General features: G+C 53.5%; 1 protein-coding gene across 1 annotated transcript in view; it reads left to right on the top strand.

The window, feature by feature from the left end:
* Window positions 1–18,890: 18,890 nt before the first annotated feature.
* Window positions 18,891–21,660, top strand: part of Dnah17 (dynein axonemal heavy chain 17) — a 109,041-nt gene continuing 106,271 nt past the window's right edge. Inside the window, exons 1-2 of the mRNA XM_051181598.1 lie at window positions 18,891–19,229; window positions 20,666–20,859. Of these exons, the coding sequence (XP_051037555.1) occupies window positions 18,894–19,229; window positions 20,666–20,859 (530 nt within the window). The 5' untranslated portion in view covers window positions 18,891–18,893. The remainder of the gene's footprint in view (window positions 19,230–20,665; window positions 20,860–21,660) is intronic.

Below are 21,660 nucleotides of genomic sequence, written 5' to 3'. Positions count from 1 at the left end.
GGGCCGGCTGTGAAGAGGACAGCCACAGCACCCCAGCCAGGGTCCTGCTACTACCACCTAATGTGGGCATTAATTTCAAGCCATCCTGAGATGTGTGTAAGGGAGCCTGGTCCCCACCAGCTTCCCGGGAGCCAGTACAAAGCAAGAAAGGGAATAGGATAATGCTGCTTCTGCCCTTCCTCAGGCAAAGTTAGAACTCATGACCCGAGAAACACTGAATAATGGACCATGAGTCCTGTTTTTACAAACCAGGAAGCCAAGGACAAGCAAGGGGACCCTAGATCCCAGACTAGTGTGGAGAGTAAACAGGCCTTGTGTTACAAGAGTTGTCTGAAGAAACCTAACATGTATTAATGAAGCCCAAGGGGTTTTAGAACTGGACAGAATCCTTAGAGACAGCTCAGTCCTCCCTGCTCACCCGAGGAACGAGGAGACAGAGGCCTCCCCGGTGAAGGTCCCTGTGCCAGGTCACCTGGCAGCCTGCTCCAGTGTTGGGAAAACTTGCCCTGTAGTTGTCCGCCAAGCTGAGAGACACCGGCCTGCTGAGGTCAGTGTTGTGTTTTACCAGTTTAATTATGCAGACGTAAGTGTGATCGTTTGTGGTTACATCCCTGACATTAACAACAAATTATTCTAAACTAATGACTCATGTGGCTTCCCGCCACAGTAGGTTTTGTTTCCCTTCCTTGCATCTCAAATTAGTGAGAGGCATCCTTTCCTTTGAAAGCAAGGGAGGCAGGATGCTCTCCTGGGATGCTGTGGCCTTTTAACCCCTTGTGTTGGAGCCCTTCTGGGATGTGGTAGTCTTTTTTCTTCTTCCCAACACCGCTTATGTTGGGGGTTTGCTGTTGTAGCCCAAGATGTCCTTGAACTTGAGCTTCTGAATGTCGGGGCGGGGTCTTTAGAATGTTTAGTTGTTTGAGTTTTATTGATTACAGTTGTTCTTTGACAATTCCGCACACGTACGTACGTGATGCTTTCTTTTAAACCCCACCCCTCACTCTCACCTGTTCCTTCCCCCTGTTGCCCTCCCCCTCCCCCTGTCCCCTCCCCTCCCCCTGCCCCCTCCTCTCCACCTGTCCCCTCCCCCCCCCGTATTTTCCCTCGGTTACGCCTTGCCTATGGGTGCTCTGGTGTCTCCCTGAAATAGATGGGGACATTCTCAGAAGCTGTGTCCTTAGTCGGCTATACTTGGTTGCCCTGGAAGCATGGAGACAACATTGCCCTGTGCAGGTTTCTCTGGAGCTCTCTGTCAGCCCTGATGTTCCAGGCCTCGCCATTGCAAGCCTGACCTTTCCTTTGACTCTAAAACCCACTCCCACGCCTGTGGCAGTCTCCACTGTGGATCCATCTCCCTGGGTCTCCTAGAGGAGATGTGGCCCATTCTCACTGTTACTGTGTAACAGCTTCTTAAGATACATTAACATCTTCGTCCATTCCTGCTATTGTAACAAATATACCGCTGTCACAGTTCTGGAGTTTAAGGGGTCCAAGGTCCAGGTCAGCCTTGGAGCCGCTGAGGGCTAGACACCTTGCTGCTATACCTTCTGTTGGAAGGTTCCTCTGCGTCTCCCTCATCTCATTAGAGTTTGCTCCTGTCCTACTCACCTCAAAAAGCTCCCCGCCCCTCACACTATTACACTACGGATTAAGTTCCAACAAATTTAGTGGAGATACCAACTCAGACCTTAGCAATGTGAGAAGTAGACTGAGACAAACCCATGTGACATATGTACCCGGTCTATTTACAAAGTCACAACACATGGTTCAGATCCCAGGACCTGAGTTTAGATGGAGTAGACAGCTCAGAAGACAGAGCAGTCACAGCTGGACGGGTTCCCAAGCAGCAGCTACGGGTCCTGGGGAGCTCAGGAAAGGAAGCATGCCTGCTGGGTCACCATACAGGGACACGCCCGTCATAGATCAGTTTCCACTCCAAACACATCTCGGCGTCTGGTCGAAGAACGATAGGAAGTATCATTTGAATGCATCTCAGAGAGAGAGAAAAGGGACGCACTTGAAGGGGCAAATTGTCCATGTACAAGGAATTGAAAACAGGTTTATTGTTTTATAGAAAGACTTTCCCCAGTCCTTCTGTGGCCATCTCGCTTTGTTTGGCTGGTTGCCTTTCTCTGCATTCGGGGTAGACAGGGACTCTTAGCTGTGATGGACAGCTGAGCCTTTGCCACGGGTCCAAAATCAAGCTGGCTGCAGGTACGCAGAGGCAGGACTGGAGAGACCACTCAACGGGTAACATGCCGTGTCAGCATGAGGTCCTGTGACTGGAGTTTCTTTCCAGCCTGGTTCCGCAGCTGATCAGCCCCAAATATGCACACAGAGACTTACTTTAATTTATAAACTGTTGCCCGATGGCTAGGGCTTCTTACTGGCTAGCTCTCGCTTCGTTATTAACCCATAACTACTATCTATGTATTTCTGCATGGCCTTGTCTTACCAGAGGACACCTGGTATGTCTCTACATGGCGTCTCCTTGCAGTGCCTCTCTGCATCTCCCCTCAGCATTTTCCTCGACTTCTAGCCCTGCCTATCTTCCTGCCTCTACTGGCCAATCAGTGTTTTATTCATCAACCAATGAGAGAAACAAAAATACAGAAGAACATCCCCCGTCAAAGACCTGAGTTCAGTTCCCCAGAACCCTCAGAACGCCAGACATGGCAGCACACGTCTGTAATCCCAGCGTTATTGTGGTGAGAAGGGAAGTAGAGATGGGAGAACCCTTAGAAGCTCGTGAGCCAGCTAGCCTGGGGTCCAGGGCAGCAAAACCCATTTGTTGGGAAATTTAAGTACTTGTCCCTTACAGCTCTCTTCCTCCCCACCCAGGTGTAGAACTCCCGAGCTCTCAAGGTTGATCAAACAAGGTTGTTCTCATAACTTTCCGGTGTGCAGAGCCCGTGCCTTGACCCCAGGTGTGGGCGGTGCATGACTTCCTCCTGTGCTTAGCCCATCCCCTGGCTGGGTATATAAGCCCATTACTCTCTGTAATAAAAGGCGGCAGCTTCCTCTTCACTTCTCATGGTGGTCTGTTAAGTGCTCAGTACTCTGGCCGCGCAGGTGCGGTACCCATCTCTAAGGAGATGGACGGAGAGGACGGACCCCCAGGCTGCCTTCTGATCTTTACACAAGTGTCATAGTGCTAGCTCGCCTGCATGTGCGCGCTGAACACGCACCACACACACAGAGCAGCTTTCAAAGTGCATGGAAATGAAAGTTAGAATTAAGGAGAAGTCCATGCGCCCTACAGCCCGTCCCTTTCCTGCACGCCTGTGGGACGGAGGGGTCCTCGTCACCCACTTCCTCTCAGCCAGCATCTGGTAAAGCCTAGGTGGCCAGTCCTTGAGGCTCTACGTGTGTGTCTGTCTGTCCACTTGGTTTCCCGACCTTAATTTACTCAGATGACAAATCCCACTAATGGCTAGCTGCCACTGAACCCTCCTAGTGCTGGGAAAGGAGCCCCGTGGGTCACAGCATCAGTTTGGAAGCACAGATCCTGTCCACTGCCTGGGGAGTCTGCGGTCTTGAGTCTCCTCAGGGCCCCGGGCCCTTGCTTCCCTTCCTGCTCTTGTTCAAGCTTTACCCCAGCCATACACTAGATTTATCACATGGCCTAGGAGTGTGCCCTGCTCAGGTCCTGTGTGCCAACTTAAAGACATGGACGTTGCCTGTGCCCAGGAGGTTTGCCAAAACCTGTAAGGTGACTTGGAATTCCGGAGGCCCCAAGTCAGGGGAAGGCCTCTGCTGGGTGGCTCCTCCGGGGCTACACCACTCAGCCGCTGCTGCTGCTGCCGCTGTCGCCAAAGATCTGCCTACATATTCATGTGGCGTCCTCCTGTGTGTGACCACATTTCCCCATGTGTAAGGACGCCAGCCGTGTTGGATCTGGGCCCACCAACTCCAGCATGATCTCATCTTAACCACCGCCACACTGACGCTATTTCCAGATACGATGGGTCACCTGCTAGCACTTCAGCCTGTGAGTGTGGGACTCAGTGGAACTCAGCATGGGGTGGGGACACCCTTCGTGGTTCTCGTTTTTCCTAGGCTGGCTGGTTGGTTGGTTCATACGCCCTGCCTCCCTTGGGCCCAGTGTTCTTGTCCGTATCCCTGTTGAAGCCCTGCAGTCTGGCAGGCCCTAATGTCAGGGTGCACAGAGCTGTAGGGAGAGCTTTTAATGGGTGCAGGGTCCAAGGGGAGGTGGAACTCTGCTTTCCTAGAGCTCTGGGGTGTCTCTGGAGCACGTGCTTGGGAAAACCGTTTGAAGATATTGTAGAATACGCAGTTATTGAATGGAAGGGTCTGTACAGATCTGTTTTTGTTTTTAATCTGCCTATTTGAGTCTTAATCTGCATTCTCAATCCTAATTGGTATTTTTTCTTTTATCTTCATGTATCTCTCAGCCATTTGTTTGCTGATTTTTGTTTTGTGTTTTTTGAAACAGGGTCTTTACACCCAGGCTGGCCCCAAAGTCAGGGTCCCCCTGCCTCTACCACCCGAGTGCTAGGTTTACAGACATGTACCACTATACCCAGATTGCTAATTCTTTTATTTTCTTTTACGATTTATTTATTTTTAATTGTGTAAGTGTGTGTCTATGTCTGCCACGTGGGTGCAGTGCCTGCAGAGGCCAGAAGATGGCATCAAGTTTCCCCAGAACTGGGGTTACAGGCAGTTGTGAGCTGTACAACCAGGGTTCTGGGAACCAAACTCGGTCCTCTGTATGAGGCCGTGTGCTCTTAGCTTCCGAACTGTCTCTTCAGCCCCTTGATCTTTCAAACAGCTGGGTTCTGTGTTTGTTTCTGGGTGTTTTCCTTGGGGTCCCAGGGCTGATCTGTGGCTGCAGCCCGCCTTCCCCGGAGTGTAATCTGTCGGGGTCTGCGGGCGCACAGGCTTGGCTGGTGTGCTGCGTCTCTCTGACTTAAGGAGGGTGTGAATCCACCTTCCCCTGTCAGCGGCATGCAAACTTGAAGATCTATTTTTATGCTTCCTCAGCCTCGTTGACAGTGCCTTCCTCCTGCTTAGCAACAAGAAAACCAAATTTAACTTAACCTGTAAACATGTCTGTCAGGCATAGCCCCCCCACCCCACCCCACCTTGCGCTCAGATAAACATCGGCTCCTGTTCAAGTACTAGGCCCTTAGCCTCTGGCTGGCAGGGGAGACCCTGCTGTTCCTGTGGTTTTCTGTCCCCTCCCAGGCCTAAGTCAGCCCTAAGTGACCACACCTGCAGGCTGTTAGGGACATGGAGTGGGGAGGTCTCTGGTGGCATCGGGCTGTGGCACATTGGACAGTTTGGTGTATCATTCAGGGACGTGGCTGTTCATTGCTCCTCCTGTTTCTCAATCGAGAAGCCCTCCCAGCCAGAGGACAGTCTTGCCGTGCCTTCTGTGGCCTCTGCCCCCTCCCCAGAGGAACTTGATGCACTGATGCTCACTCACATGGGCAGGTAGAGGGGAAACCCCTGTGTCCTCTCCTACTCACTGAGGCACCCGCTACTCACGCCTGCCACATCCCAGCACTAACATGGGGAGGGTGCTGCTTCCTGAGCAGGGTCCTTGGACACAGGGAGGCTGTCTCATGGACGTTCGGGGGGCCGGGGACCTGCTGAAGGATGACAAAGTGACGGCAGAGCTGCAGATCTCACTTGGCTCTTATTTACAAATCTGTTATAGCAGACAGGCTTAGAGAGGAAGATGTCTGGGGGGGCAGGCAACGGAGTGTGGGAAGAGGAAGGAACCACGCAGGGATGGCGACAGCTGTGGTTTGAACAGCTGGCGGTCTTTGGTCGGCCGTAGACTGGCTGACACTTGGCTGCTTGTCCCGGGAGCACTGTCCTAGCTGGGCTTTCTGCCTATTGTGTCATGGTGTCTGCAGTCGGACCCCGGAAGCGTTGCTTAAAGGAACTACAAGTGGTGTGCAGGTGTTCAGGTAAAGGGTTACATATCTGCTGGCTGGCCGGCTGGCCGGCAGACATGCCCGTTAGTGAATGTCACACGAGCAGCGAGAGGAAGACTGGCAGGTGGAGGACAACAGGCATGTCCTGTTGGAACCCGGTGATCCGGCCTGGGAAATGACGCCAAACATCAGCCCGGCAGACACCGGCAAGACCTTCTGGCATCTCAGAGCCGACGAGAACCAGGCGGCTGGTGGGTCCTCCATAGCCTAGGTCCAGGATGCCCGTCACAATGGTGGGCTTCGCTAGACTCTGCACCCCCGTCCCAGTCCTCATGAGAGGCCTGGTCTAGCCAGAGCTGACAGTAGTAGTGTCTCGTTAGGAGTCACCTGGCTGGGCCAGGACTCTGGTAATTTATGTGACCATTTCCGGAACATTCTATCACACAGCTGGTTTTGGTGCCCGTAGCGTCTTCCTGGGTTGAAGGACAGGAGTTGGCTGTCCTCTGGGTGTCCCCAGGCATGTTTCATGCTAGCAAATGAAGTATAAACAATCAGAGCAGAGTCATGGGTTGGCCGCAGCGTGGTGCAGCTGGGTTTGGCTGTGTTTCGGCTCTCTGCCTGGTGTATACACTGTCTTAATTAATTCCCGCTGGGTCCACACATTCCTCGTGGGTATTCTGGCCTTCCTCATGGACTCAAGAAGGGAGGGTGCCATGCTGTGCCAGTGTTCCCACGCTTGAACCTGGCTGAGGCGGCGTCTGCTGATGTCACCTCGCTGTGGCGTCTGGAGACCTGTGCAGATAAGGTAGGGCATGCTTGCTGTCAGCGTGTGAAACTCACTGCTGCCGTAAGAACCCACAGCACATGAAGCAGGAATGTGGCTGGCTGGGGTAGCCCCATCCCTTACTCGGCCCAGATGCACCCCTGCCTCACACTGCTCTGCCCAGGCCCTGGCGGGTGGGTAGCAAGAATGGACAGCATTGTGGGTCTCTTTCTTCCGGTGAGAACTCAGATGCCCCATCCAAAGCCTTTGAAAGCCCAGTGGGTGTTGACGTGAGTGTGTGTCCCTCCAACATTCACGCACTGGAGCGCAAACCTCAGGTTAGTGACATGAGGAGGAGGCTCTGGGACAGGTGACGAGGCCACAACCATCCTCACAGGAGGGCATAGAGAGCCACTAGGAAAGAGGGTGAGGGGAGCACCTGGGTGCCTTCGGCTTTTCCATCTCTCCCACACCTTGAGACCAGACGTTTGTACCGTCTGCCCCTTTCCGCTTCCGCCATTCAGGGCTCCGGGAGAAATCCTCACCGCGTCCCGTCTGCCAGCACCTAGATCTCGGGCTCCCTCCTCCAGAACTGTGTGGATAGTCTAAGGTGTGGGATTGGGTGGCCCCTCCCCGTGTGTGGCTCTGTGAGCGCCTCCGGGGGCCCTCTCTGCGTGTTCTCCTGGTCCTTGATACCATGTTAGCCAGCTCCTGTCACCCGTCAGGTGTCCATGCAATTTCCTCCTAGAGCATGTGGAGTCCCCGAGGTCAGTCACACGTTTAGACATTTGCCGGGAGGACTCATAGCTAAGGTCTGCTAAACCGAGTCAGATGTCCCCATGGGGACAAAGGAGAGGGAAGAAGACAGACACAGTCCAGAGAAAAACGGCTCCCAAAAATTGCCTTCTGACCTCCACACATACACTGTGACATGTGTACCCACCCTGTAAACAAACAAATATTTTAGAAGGAGAAATGAGGCCATGAGAGGTCATTGGGGTGCTTCCCTCAGAGGGGACCCTCAGTTCACCAGAGGTGAGAGTGAGCTGGGCCCCTCCCCACCCTGAGGCTTCCCGCTGTCCTGTGCGGTCACTCTCAAACGTGCCCGCCATCCGTAGCCTTGATCTCCTGACCCTCCTGCCTCCCAGCACTGCCAGAGCCAGCACTGTGCTATGGGACTCTCACATCTCACAACTCCTCTAGCTTTACAGTCCAGCCTTGCGATGGCCATGGAAGGGTCCTCTGTCTTACACTGACCCTGACAGTCTAGGAGGAAGACCCTCAACTTGACGATTGGGATTTAGAAACAGACTTTCAGAGAATTTAGGCCACCCGTTACGTAAATCCTAAGTGTCCGCATTTCCCTTGACATGCAGGAAAAGACTACATAGGCCTAAGAACATTAGGCAACATGTACTATAAATTATGACGTGTGATTGCTATATGTTACGAATTCAAAGCCCCCTCTGCCTTTGTGATGCAAGTGTGGGGAAGTCCCTTCTGTGGGTGATCTTACCCAGGACTGTTTCCCAACCACATAGCAATATTGCAATACCCCCTGCCCCCCCCCCCAAGAACTCACTCTGCCCCTGCCCCCCAGAACTAACTCCATAGGCCAGTCTGGCTTAGAGCTCAGAGATCCATCTGCCTCCGCCTCTAAGTGCTGGGACTAAAGGTGCGCACACTACCGCCTGGCTCTGTGTGTGTGTGTGTGTGTGTGTGTGTGTGTGTGTGTGTGTCCTTTAAAACTGGGTCTCACGTAGCCCAGGGTGACCCTGAACTCACTAAGCAGCTTGGGCTGGCCTCCAGCTCTTGATCCCTAATCCTCCTGCATCCACCTTCCAAGTACTGGGATTCCCGGTGACACCAAGCCTGGCTGGAGCCACTAACTATGCAGACACTTGCTGCTGCAGGCATGCAGCATGGCGTCACACGTGGCATGCCTGCCTGCCATCTCGCTGTCTCCAACTCCTCAGTGTAGGACAGAGAGTGGATTGTTTGGATGGAGGTGGGCGGGGTAGGATGGGACTGAATGTGGGAGAGGGGAGTCTGACACCCAGCACACACACACACACACACACGCACACACACACACACACACACCGTCATTTCCTCTGCACCCTCTTGTCCACAGTAAACCACAAGGCCGGCCGCATGCAGGAGACATAGATGCGCACTTCCTGTAGGGAGGCACCGCAGGGCCACATGGGTGAGGCGCTTTTGTCTTAACTTTCTCTGTGGACTTCCTGTTGCTCCCTGTTTCTTGCCTCCTGCGGGGAAGCTTGTGTCCATTCTGCTTCTCAGACCTGAGGCGTGCAAGTGTTTCATGATATCACGCCCGCCTGTGCCCTGTGTGTGTTACTCGTACAAAAGCAGGAAAGGAATCTCAGCATCACAGAGGCTACAGCTTCATGGTGGCGTGTGCTCACGGACCAGGAAGGGAGTTGCAGTGAGTCAGCCGCTGCCACACGTCCAGTTACATGCCCCCGGTCCAGAAAAATCTTAGCAGCATGCAGCTTTGGAAGAGTGCAGGGCTGGGGGTCTTTTACTGCAACCCAGAAGGAAAACTGGAGTCTGTTGCCTCATTGCATTTTATTTATATATATGTGTGTGTGTGTGTGTGTGCGTGCACATGTAGAGATCAGAGAACAGCTTACAATAGCCCATTCTCTCCTTCCATCACGTGGGTCCCAGAGATCAACTTCAGGTCATCAGGCTTGGCAGCGAGTGCCTGTACCCACCGAACCATCTCATTGGTCTGTTGTACTTCTGAGACTGAATCTCACGTAGTTCACGCTGGCTTCAAACTCACTGTATAGTGACTCTGAACTTTCGGATCCCTTCCCTCTGCCTCCCAAGAGCTGGGATGACAGTCATGCACCTCTGGCCCAGTGGATGAGGTGCTGAGTGAGGCTGGAGCATTATGCATACGAGGCAAACACTCTGCCAATGGGGCTGTCTCCAGCCCTAAGAAAGGCAGTCTGGTGACAGTCACATCAGGCAGTCGCCTTGACAAGCCTGCCTTCCAGCATGTCTTGACTCATTGGATCTTGAAGTGGCCGCCTTGTCAGGCCCCAGCCTCACACATGGGGCTCATGTGCAGCTAAGGTGCTGGGTCAGTTAAGGAAGGAAGGAAGGGTTTATCTATGCTCACACTTGGAGGGCACGGTCCATCTTGGGGGGGGGGACAGGGACACATGGCTCCTGCCCAGAAGGGATCTTGGAAGGCAGAGGAGCAGTAGAACTGGAGGCAGAGACGAAAGATTTCATAAAAACCAGCTCTCTGCCCCCCCATGAAGCTCGGCCAAGGAGGAGGAAGTTCTATGTTAACTGGGCGGGAGGCAGAGAAGGAGGCCCCTGAGTCCCATAGACCTGATGGTGTGGACAAGCTGGGGAGTCATTCATCTTACTGCAATTAGCGGGTTTCCAGCAACAGCGCTGCACTCAGCTCTATCTGGTGGAAGATGCTGACCGTGAAGGAGGTGTCATGAGAGCGGGAACACGGAGGGCGGCTGCCGTGAGGCCCTGCGAGGTCTTGAGCATCCATGATGGAGGTGGGGTGTCCCTCCTCATGGACGGCCTGGCTACTCTCTGTACAGGTGCTCAATCTCTCCTACTAGGTGAGGACATGCTCCACACCCTGGCTCTTTGCAGCTGTCAGTCACTCCTCAGCCTGTACACCGGTGTGATCTCTGTTCTTGGTTGTCAACCTGACTACGTCTGGAATTAACTAAACCCCAAGTGGCTGGGTATACCTGTGAGGGTTTTTTGTTTGTTTGTTTGTTTGTTTTTTAATTTATTTGAAGTGTGAAGAGCCACTTATTTTTTTAACTTCCTTTTTACTTATTCTTTGTGTCTTTCACATCATGCCTCCTGAACCCTCCCCCTCCATAATAAAACAAAATAAAGTTTAAGGGGGTGAAGAAAAAGAAAGGGAAAATCTCATTATGGAAGCTGTAGTATGAAATAGTGAGTCAAGTGGCAAACATCTTTATCCATACACGTGCAGGCATTCGTTGCAAAGAAACATTGGTTGATTTGAGGCCCCTGGTCTCTGCTACACCATCAACGCTGGGCCCTCACTGGGATTCATCCTGGACATCCCAATGCTGCCCTGTGTCACGGGGGTCCTCCATCCCTGGGTCTGCAGGACCCCCCACCCCACCTCACCCCACTCCCGTGCTCCAGCAGATCATAGATATAGTGGGTGTTGGGTTGGACCAACAAATAACCCTGCTTCTGGGCCTGGGTAGTTAGTCCACCAGCTCTCCCTGTCTCCACCACCAGGGTGAGCTGTCTTCACAACGTCTGGGCTGGCTTCACCAACAGGGTCAGCTCTACTGTGCTGCCCAGGAGAGGCGCAGGGGAAGACCCACTTCTAATCCAGATCCTCTGAGGGGGGAAGAGCCACCTTTAACCTGGGCCACACCTTCTGCTGGCAGCCTGTAGGAAGGACAGGGCAGAAGGAAGCTCACTCTCTGCCTGCTTGCTTTTACTCTCGCTGGCTGAATCCATTCCTTCACTGGATTGGAGCCTGCTTTTTTGGGACTCCAGTGTACACTAAAGACCAGCTAGAACATCCAGCCTCATGGACTGAATGATCATAGGATTATCAGACTTTCCATTGGCAGAGCGTCATTAGTGGATTAGCTGGACTAGAGCCTGTAAGCCAGTCTAATAAATCCCATGGTTAATACCCCAGTGTCTGATCCCAGACCATCTCGCCCCTAACGAAGGACCCACAGAGCCAGGTTCCAGGAGCCTCTGATGAGAGGGAGGCTGTGTGGTGGTCCATAGAGAAGGCCTGCTCAGTTCTCTGGGGAACAAAGCGGTCCTGTCACCATAACCGGGAACACACAGCTCAGGGAGTGGCAGAGGGAGGGGACTCCAGTCTCCTTATCCCCGACTCCACCCTCTACCTTCAGCTGGGTCTCCATGCAGAAACAAAGGCCACTCCTGGATTAGGACAGAGCTTGGCCACTCTAGCTAATGGTCATTTCATAGAGCCTTCTAGGACCCAAATTCCAAACGTTCACAGGGCTCCATGCATCCCCAACCGCATCCATCCTTGCCTTTCTGGGAAGCTTGAAACTCCATTTTCTGAGGCAGGTGTGCAGTGTGAAGGGACAGTGGTCTTCCTTTTCCTGTCTCAGAACTTCCTCTCTCCAGCATGGTCAGGACTTGGCAGGCTGACATTTTTCCTTACATGAAACATTGAGCTTGGGGCAGGATTGGAATTATGGACTCTGGTCCTGGGTTCCAGCATGGTGGAGAGCCAGTATTAAACCCACCTTCACGCAGAACTTGGATACTGTAGCTGGGATATGGCACATGCCTGGGCCACAGTTACTCATGAGGCAGAGGCAGAAAGAGCGTGGTGGGTGAAGTCAGCCCACAGGGTTCCTGGCCTGCATCAGCTGCACAGAGAGACTGCCTTAAAATCAAAACAGAAAACAAACAGAAAAACAAATGTGGATACTGTGATGTCGACAACAGATTTTCTTCAAATGTCACACTATGACGTGACTTATTTTGACACCGAGCTTTGCAAGGCCTTACTTGTGCATGTGAGTCTTGGGTACTCCTATTATGTTTCAAACAAGGTCCTGCTCTGCAGCTGTCGCTGGCCTCCAGCTTACTAAATATCCCAGTTTGCCCTTGACCCCCTGACCCTCCTGCCTCAGGCTCCCCGGCGCTGGGATGACAAGCGGGTGCCACAAATACTTCTTGTTCGGAGAGTCACACTGCTACTGCCATTGCAGAGAGCATGCCATCCCTTTGCCAACCTCGGTCCTGCAGTCCTGGCCTGGCCTCGTCCTCTTTGTCCCAAAAATGGCCTAGACGCTACATCGCCTGTCCTACATTTGGAGACATGTGGACAGTGCAAGGCAGGGTGAGGGAAGGGGCCAGGCACAAGCTGGCCAGGCCTGTGAGGCAGGCTGTCCCTACTGAAGGTGGAAGGGTGTCTCTGTCTCAGACAGGGTCTCAGACACTTCCCGTCCAGCAAACAACACAGAACCAGCTGGGAAGACCTTTTGTGATGGATGAGAGTAGATAGTCTCCACTGTCCAGATACCTGCTTGCCTTTCATAAACAGTCAGGAACAAGTTCCTGAAGGTCCCAGATGGGACCTCATCCTGCAGAGCCCCCCACCCATTCCCATCCCAGGACTCACCCTGCAGAGCCCCCTCCCCACCCCCCAGACAGGACTTCACCCTGCAGACCCCATACTTCCAGCCCAGGACTCACCCTGCAGAGCCCCCCCCCCCCCGCCCAGGACTCACCCTGCAGAGCCCCCCCTCCCGCCCAGGACTCACGCTGCAGAGCCCCCCAGCCCAGGACTCACCCTGCAGAGCCCCTCCCCCCCGCCCAGGACTCACCCGAAGAGCCCCCTCCCCACCCCCCAGACAGGACTTCACCCTGCAAACCCCACACTTCCAGCCCAGGACTCACCCTGCAGAGCCCCCCAGCCCAGGACTCACCCTGCAGAGCTCCCCCCCCCATCCCAGGACTCACCCTGCAGAGCTCCCCCCCCAGCCAGGACTCACCCCATGGCCCCGGGAGTGTTCTGAAGCCACTGAGGAATGAAGACTGTTACTGAATGAATCCGCCTCTTGAAAATCCCTCAGCTCACACTGTCCTGTCTGGGAAAGAGTGGCCCACTAGACTGCCCAGCGGCTGATAGAATGCCTCTGCCTTTCTCCACTTGGGCAAGGACACCTCAGGCAGGAGGACACTTCCTGTCCTCTGCTGGGAACTCAACGTGAGGGCATGTCACCTGGACCACACAGATGCAGGGGAGCCTGACAGACTGCGATGGTCACCCCCCAAGTCTCCAGCCCCTGCATTCTTCCCCCTAGGCCTCCCCCACACTGTAAGCATCCACCCCTACCCCCACAGGGCAAGGCTCTGCAATCTGAGTTAATGGTGGAGAGGAGGGGGTATCAGACCACAGGTAGAGCCTTTCATTTCCCGTCCATCCATCTCCACCACAAATGGGAGGGGGAAGACAGATTCCTCAGCTGGTGGCCCTGGCACAGGGACACCATCACTCCGCCTGTCTGTCTCAAGTTAGGCAAGAGACAACTTGCTTCACACATGCTTCAAGGCCTCTTCCTCAAAGGCTTGGTGTGACGCAGATAGCAATGCAGATAGCAGGTCTGTATGGAAAGCCAGAGGCCCCGGCTCCCGGCTCCCCCTCAGGCAAAGCCCTGGCACAGGAAGGAAGGACGACCTTTGTGTCTCCAGGGATCAGTGCCAAGCAGAAGCCTGGTGCCAGGGGTAAAAGACTCTGGTGTGCCCCCTGGACCAGACTACCCTCTGGTGTCTTTCATCTCTAATTTTGTGTGTGGATGTGTTCCCGCACTACTGCCCAAGCAGAACAGTCAACTCCAGCCAGCTGTGCCTGCTCGCAAAGGACCATCACAGCTAGCTGATTGATGCTCGAATGTACAAAGGGGAGGGGCAGGTCATAGGACCCTCACCTGAGTATCCAGCTGCTCTGCCCGGGCAGATTTAGGCAATTCTGCCCCAATTGCCCACGACCTTACGGTTTGGGGAGGAGCTAGAATCTATAAGTTGGGGGAAGGAGGCCATCATCCGTTCTGGGTGGAGACCTTTCTTGCGGTTGCCTTGGGGTCACTCATGTTCCTATCAATCACTCTTGCCTGCGCTCCATGAGGAAGTTCAGCATGCTCAGTGGCTCTGTAGGCGGTGATGGGGTGGTGTGAGGGCTTAGGAGGAGGGGGTGGACATCGCCTACTCCCTGTGAAGGAGAAGGTTCTTGCTGTTGGGGTTGGAGACTGTCTGTGCTCAGTGTATGTGTGTGTGCACGCGCGCGTGTGTGTGCACGCACCGGGAGGTCAGAGGTCTTGTGAGACATCTTCTCCCGGGGCTCTCGCTCAACCTGGAGCTTATTGATTCAGTTGGACAGACTGAGCCCCAGAACACTCCTGTCTCTGCCTCCATAACATTGGGATGACAAACGTTTGTCACCGTGCGTGGCTCGTTACATGCCTGCTAAGCAAGCCCTTAACCTCCAGCTTCGCCTGGCTTTGGCTGCTGAAGGCCTCTGAGAAGCAGGATTTGGATGAAAGTTGGTCTGGCTGAAAGTTTGGTCCCTTAACTGCCCCATGAGTCTGAGGCATAGCTGCAGGGAATGTCTGTCTGGAGGCCTCGTGAATTTGGGGGAACACGGGGGTTGACAGCAGTCTTTACAGCGGGACTTCAGGGAGCCTTGTCCTCTCAGGAATATTGCTGGGGCCTGCTCTGGGCCAGGCCCAATGCCATATCCCAGAGTGACAATGCCTATCGCCATGAATTAGAGAGGCCGGCAACCAGATTGATTGCAGTGCAGCTGGGTGAGAGCCTGCAAAGCTGAATGCTTAACCGCTGGGTGGGGCGGAGCAGCAGAGGCCAGGTGAGCTTCAGCTGTGGTCCCAAGGATGAGTGGAGAAAGCTGGTGATGGTTTCAACATGACAGATATTTTAAAGTTGCTGAGAGACTGGATGGGAAGAACCAAAATGAGGCTTTCCGTGGACCCAGGAAGACCAAGGAGAGTGTGAACGAAGAGGGTGTGGGCAGGATGTGGAGCCTCAGCGTTAAGCCAGGTCTGTGCAGGATGTTGAGGAGACAGAGGTAGGTTCTGAACAAACTGGGCATAGAGTAGGCGACACTTTCACAGTAGCCTTGGACCAGTGTGGGAGAAGCTCGCATGTCATCCCCTTCATCTGTCTGCTTAACCAGCTCTCCCAGTCCAAGTACTCTCATGATGTCAGCTAGAAACTACATCTCCCAGCTTCCCATGTGTTCAGTGGTGGCCGGGTATCGGTGACTAAGCCTGGCTCATGAAGGTGTGAACAGAATAGCATGATGAGTACCCTTCTGGGCTAAGTCTCAAGCTGTCACCTCCCACTTCCCAGGGATTGGTCGAGGGGATAGTGAGGAAGCCAGGGAAGCCAGATAGTTATTTTTGAATTCACTGTCATGGTGTGTTCATTGCTTAGTGTATGGAAACATGGTGGCTTTGAATCAAGTTGGCCATGGCGGCACATGTCTCCAGCTCCAGCTACTTGGGATCACTTGGACACAGGTGTTGACAGCCAAGCTGCACAACGTACCACCTGAAGTACATAAGTTAAAATCTTCATCCTGGTTGTGGCTCACTGAGCTGCTGTCTTAGTTAACTTAGGATTTCGCAACAGACAGGGTGTTGATCTGAGGCAAGAGTTTCTTCTATCTGATTTGAATTCCTCTTGTTTGTTTCTTTTGTTTGGTTTTCTTGCTTACTTCGTGGCCAGTGGCTCCGTAGCAGCCAGCAGCCTGGTCTTGTTCCTGCTTTGGGCGGGGGAGGTGAACGACGACTCTTGTGTGCCAGGAATGCCCTTCGGGAAAGAGCCTTGCTTCACTCTGCCTCTAAAGCATTTTCTAGGAGACACCACGAGGCAGAAAGTGATAGAGGTGGGAAGAAATGGGAATGAGTGTTGTGGGAGAAACTGATGATGATTTATATAAATGCCAACTACTTGGCCACGTTATTAAGATAATATGGTTTTTTAACTGCTACTCGGCTCCAGTGGTTTTGACAAAATTTAAATTTTATCAAATTAAAAAAAATCTTAATTTAATGAAATTTAATGTACTGGGATTGGTCTCAGGTTTCATGTATTGGAGTCGGTTTCCAGTGTAGCAGGGTTGCAGCGCGGTGAGAAGGACTGGGCAGGTCCAGGCTGAGACTCCGGGACAGCGAGGTAATAAATGCACCTCTCTAGTTTTTAATAGGCAAAACGGTTGCTATCACTATGTTGTATTTACACAACGTGGTGGTGGGCTATGTGTCACGGCATGTGTGGTCAGAGGGCAGCCTCGTGAACCCTCTTCTCCCCCATCCTTGTGGGGCATCAGGACTCAAAGTCGGTTGGTAGGGCTTGATTGGCAGGGGTTTTTATCCACTGAGTCACTCCACTGTCCCAAACCTGTGTTCTTTAGCGTTTAACCAGCCTGTGGTGTTCAGGTATGGTAGCAGAAACTGAATAAGAACCCAGGAGCAGGATGGTGTTCAGCACAAGCTGAGGCAGTAGACAGAATAGCAATCCAGCTTCGGCAGCTATGATCTCCTGACAGGGTTTACCCCTCTGCAGAAGGGGGTCCATTTTCTTTAAGAATGGGACCGTGGAAGGTTGACGGCACTCCAGAGGACAGCCCCCACTCAGGGTATGGGGCAACGCTAACTGGTCTCTGGGTTGTTTAGAAAAGGGGGGAAATTGGAGGGGAGGGAGTGATCTAGGGAGGAGTACTGGTGAACATGATCAAAATACAGTATTGCATGGACTTTTTAAAAGTTAGTAAAATATCGAGCCAGGCCATGGTGGTGCACACCTTTAATCCCTACACTCAGTAGGCAGAGACAGTTGGGTCTCTGAGTTCAAGGTCAGCCTGGTTTACAAAGTGAGTTCCAGGATAACCAGAGCTTTTACACAGAGAAACCCTGTATCAAGAAACCAACAGCAACAATAATAATGGTAATAGCAAATATTATATTAAATATAAAAATATTGTACTAAAAATTACTTGATCTGGAAGACTAGAAGGTCTCAATAAGAAGGCAGTCATTCTACAGAATAAAACTGGGCCTGGCCTGGTGTTCTGTCCCCGAGAGGGCAGCGCCTTCTGCTGTCCGCAGGCTCAGAGCCAAGACCTTCCCTGCTTCTGTGACTGGTGGGCAAGCCATCTGCTGCCCTACCCCTGGCTACTTAGGTAGCCAGGAGAAGGTTCTAGAAGTCTCAGGTACCTTGACACTCCACAGTTCTGTGGCAGTTGGGAGGCTCTCGAGGAACAGAAGCCATTTCCTTTCCTCGCTGGGAAAGGGCTCACCGTCTCTTGACGGAAGCACACGCTGTTCGGATTTGGTGAGCAGCTGTAAACCAGGTTGGGGTGTTGGAAGAGCTGAGGGGCCTTGGCACACGGTAGGAGCCCAGGTGCTGGCTGTCAGCACACTCTCTGAGCCGAGCGACCTCAGCACTGAGCCTGCTATCTGCGTGGAGAAGGCCAGTTCAGGCCAGCAGGATGCCGGCCATGGCCACTCTGTCTCAGTCAGGCTTCCTAGGTCTCCCTCCCTGTAGCTCCTCCTGAACCAGCCCAGCCTCATTCACAGCCTGAGGTGCTGGTGGGCCTGAAGCACTCCATGGGGTGGGGTTGTAAGCCGTCACCTGCTGGCCAGCACCCCAGGAAATGGCGGATTTGAGAACCCCAAATCCACAAAACCAGTAAACCAGAGGGTGCTCCTGCCAATCGAGGCAGTACCATCAACAACTTAAGCAGTCACATGGCAGGGCCTACATTCTATCAAGAGTGCCGGGAGGCGCCATCTCAGCAGTAGACCCAACAAGCCATGTGTGCTCCAAGCGTCACTGCATAGCTGCTCCTGTGTGGTGGAGTGCACAGCCAGGCCCCTAGTTCACAGAGTGGCTCCACGCTGCTGGCTCCCTCCCCTCTCCCCTTCCCCTCTGTCTGTGTATGGACATTGCTGCCTGTCACAGAAGCCTGGGCTCTAGGAAAGTCCTGAGTCCCTGAAACCACACAGCACTCCTGCTTCCCGCTCAGATGGGGGCAGGGGCTGAGCACCAGCTCTGGTGTGGGAGGTGGCTTCCAGACCTGTACGCTGTAACACGCTGTAACACGTCAGAAGCCAGCCTCAAGCCAACAGCTGGAATCTGAGTGTTTCCACTGTGGCCTCAAAAGCTGACAATGGCAGTGTCTGGTTCTAGAACAAACAGGTTGAAACACAGAGCCCCAGAGGAGCTGAGCAGCGTGCGTGCGTGCGTGCGTGTGTGTGTGTGTGCGCGCGTGTGTGTGTGCGTGTGCGCCCATATCCACACACCGAGGTCAGAGGTCAATCTTGGGTACCCTTCCTCCGTTTCTTTATAGCTTACCCTCCTCCCTCTCTTTTTCCCCTGCTACCCCTCAGTGATGTGGCCACTTCTGTCTTTTCCAGATCATTTAACTTTAGTCACAGTACAAGTGTGCACCATTTACCTGATGACCCACACTAGGGTAGGAACAGGTGCCCCTCATCAGCCACAGATAAAAACAAAGGCCCCTGAGCCCCTTTCACCAGCTCGGTTAGGATGGGGATTCTGTGGGGCTCTGGAAGCCCGGAGACCAGCCGGCATCTGTTTGTTTACAGCGGATCGTGGTATAAGGAAAGGTGGTTCTAGCAACCATGCCGGATGTCAGACTTGAGTACCTGGAGAATGTGTCTTCCCTCATCCTTAAGTTCAAGGCAGACAAGTGGGGGAAACTAATCGGAGCCGAGGAGAATATGGCCCTGCTCTCAGAGTTCTTTGACAAAACCGATAACCCTGTGCTGGTGCTGACACTCAACCCTGCAGGCATGATCATCCCTTGCCTGGGCTTCCCGGAGTCCCTCAAGTCCAAGGGCGCTTACTTTATTAAGACAAAGCCTGAGAACATCACCAAGGACAACTACAAGACCCGGATCCTCTATGGCGACATCAGCCCCACGCCTGTGGACCAGCTGATTGCTGTTGTGGAAGAGGTTTGTGTGCCTACGCTGGCATGGTGGGGCTGGAATGCCACAGCGTGGGAGGGACTTTGAGGGGCCCAAGGCCTCGCTGCTCTGACAGTGTGCACGCCCAGTGGCTTCACGTAAGAGACGTTCGGAAATGCAGACTGACCCGCTCCAAGGGATGCGCTGGGAGTCCCAACAGGCTTACCCTCTTGCCAGGATTGTACTCTTCACTGGCTAGCGGGTGGCAGCTCGCTATAGCCACAGGTGTGGGTCATCAAGGACCAGGAGATGATTTCCCTAACTCCAAGGCTTTGAGTTAAGAAGGGCAAATGGTGTGGTATTTTCTATCTCTACACCACTGCCTCGTACTGGCCCTCAGCAGATGCGATGGGGTGGGGGGCATAGCCTCGGGGGGGGGGGGCACACCAGCAGGCTTGGTAACAGCCTTCCCAGTCATCATAGAACAAGGACCTGGAACCTTGCCTGTGCTTTATTCAAAGAGAAATATGAAGCCAGGAGCCCGTTGAGCAGGGTCCAGAAGCTGAATGGAAACCCTAGCGGGACACCGTCAACTCAGCTGCCGTTTGTAGTCCCGGGAGCTCTTGAAGATGGGAGCCCAGGGTCAGGCGCCAGCTGACCCTCTCCTGCCTCACCTCTGTCCTTGGCTTGTAGATGGCTGCCTCTGTCTGTCCTCTCAACTAGGTTAGGGCTCAGCCTACTGGCCTAATTTGCCTTAAAGACCATATTAGACCAGGCAGAGATGACTCGGTTGGTGCAGAGCTTGCTGCATAGACATAAGGGCGCATGCTCCATCTCTAGCACCACAGCCCTGGGAGGAGGAGACAGGAGGATCCGGTGGCATGCTGCCAGCCAGGCCAGACGATAGATGTTCCCGGTTCAGTGAGAGATTTTGCTTCAAAAAGGTCAGGGCTGGAGAAAGGGTTCGTTCAGTGGTTAAGAGCACTGGCTGCTAGAGGTCCTGGAATTCATTTCCCAACAACCACATGGTGGCTCACAACCATCTGTAGTGGGCTCTGGTGCCCTCTTCTGGCCGGCATGCAGAACACTGTATAATAAACCTTTAAAGTGAAAACACTGTCCTGTGAGACCTCTACATGGTAACCCCACACACACGCGCACACGCACACATATGCGCGCACACGTGCACACACACATGCACACACACGACTGTTTCCCACTGCCACATATAAGGTACAGGTGGTGGGACTGTATACATGAGCTTGGGGGCGTAACAAAGCATCCCTAGTCCTTATAAACTCCCAGCAAGGGATGTGGCATCCACACCCTCAAAGACGGGTAGCTGGGCCGTCACTGCTCCAAGAAGTCCAGCTGCCCCATCTCCGGAAGACAGGTTTAGCTTTCTCACGGTTCTGGGAACAGAGGTCTTCCAAGTCCCCCAAAAGAGCAGCGCCAGGCAGAGTGGCTGTCGTGTCCCCTTCCAGGTCCTCTATTCCCTGCTAAACCAGAGAGAGAACATGAACGGCTGGCCGCGGGTGGTCTCGGAAGACATCGTCAAGCAAGTCCACAGGCTGAAGAACGAAATGTTTGTGATGGGAGGCAAGATAAAGGGGAAGACCCTGCTGCCTATCCCAGAGCACCTGGGCAGCCTGGACGGCACTCGGGAATCCATGGAGAGGTAGGTGGCAGCTGGGGGCGAAGGACCTGAGCCGTAACCGTGAACTGCAGATGTAACTGCGGATCGGTCCTATGCCTTGACATTCTCGAGATGCTCAAGTGCGGGATAGCGCCAAATCCACAGCAGAGTGCAGAAGACTTCAGGGTGGGCACTGGAGCCCCGGGGAATGCCAGCTCCAACCATCCAGCAGTGTCTGCTCCCAGGATGGGACCCACCTGCGTCTGGTCTCCTTCCCATTTACACACACGCGTACTCACTTCGTGGCTCAAAAGGTGTCACTTATGCTGGCTTTGAGACGCCATGCTGAATGGAAGGGATGTTGGCCAGGAAGGTGTGAGTCGAGGTACAGGGGCTGTCACATCCAGAGGTCAAGGGACTTTTGAGGCACCCTGACCGTTTAAACTGCCCTGGTATGTGAACTCATAAAGCAAAAAGGAGGGGCTTCTCCACACACACACACACACACACACACACACGCACACACCTACTGAGTGATGGCTCCTAAGTTTCATGCTGACTGGTCCTTGTGGGACTGTCCATTACGTTCCCAATATAGGCCATGCTGTGTGGGGTTTATCCTGGGGTCTCTGACTGCTCCCTTTCCTCTTTGCTCTGGGTATTGTTCCCTGGGAGTGGAGGGAAATCTTTCAGTCTCCCCCAGGTGGTTAAAATATACCAGGGACGTGAAACCAGATATGACTGCTAGCGGTGGCGGTAAGGAGGCGGCAGCTTGGGGTTTATTGTTTGCCGGCTGTTGGTCAGGTGGGTTTCCTTCCCCAGTGGCCCAGGGTTCAAGGCAAT

The sequence above is a fragment of the Phodopus roborovskii genome, unplaced genomic scaffold (assembly GCF_943737965.1).
Source record: "Phodopus roborovskii unplaced genomic scaffold, PHOROB, whole genome shotgun sequence".
Classification (NCBI taxonomy): domain Eukaryota; kingdom Metazoa; phylum Chordata; class Mammalia; order Rodentia; family Cricetidae; genus Phodopus; species Phodopus roborovskii.
This window is presented reverse-complemented; position numbering and strand designations above follow the sequence as displayed.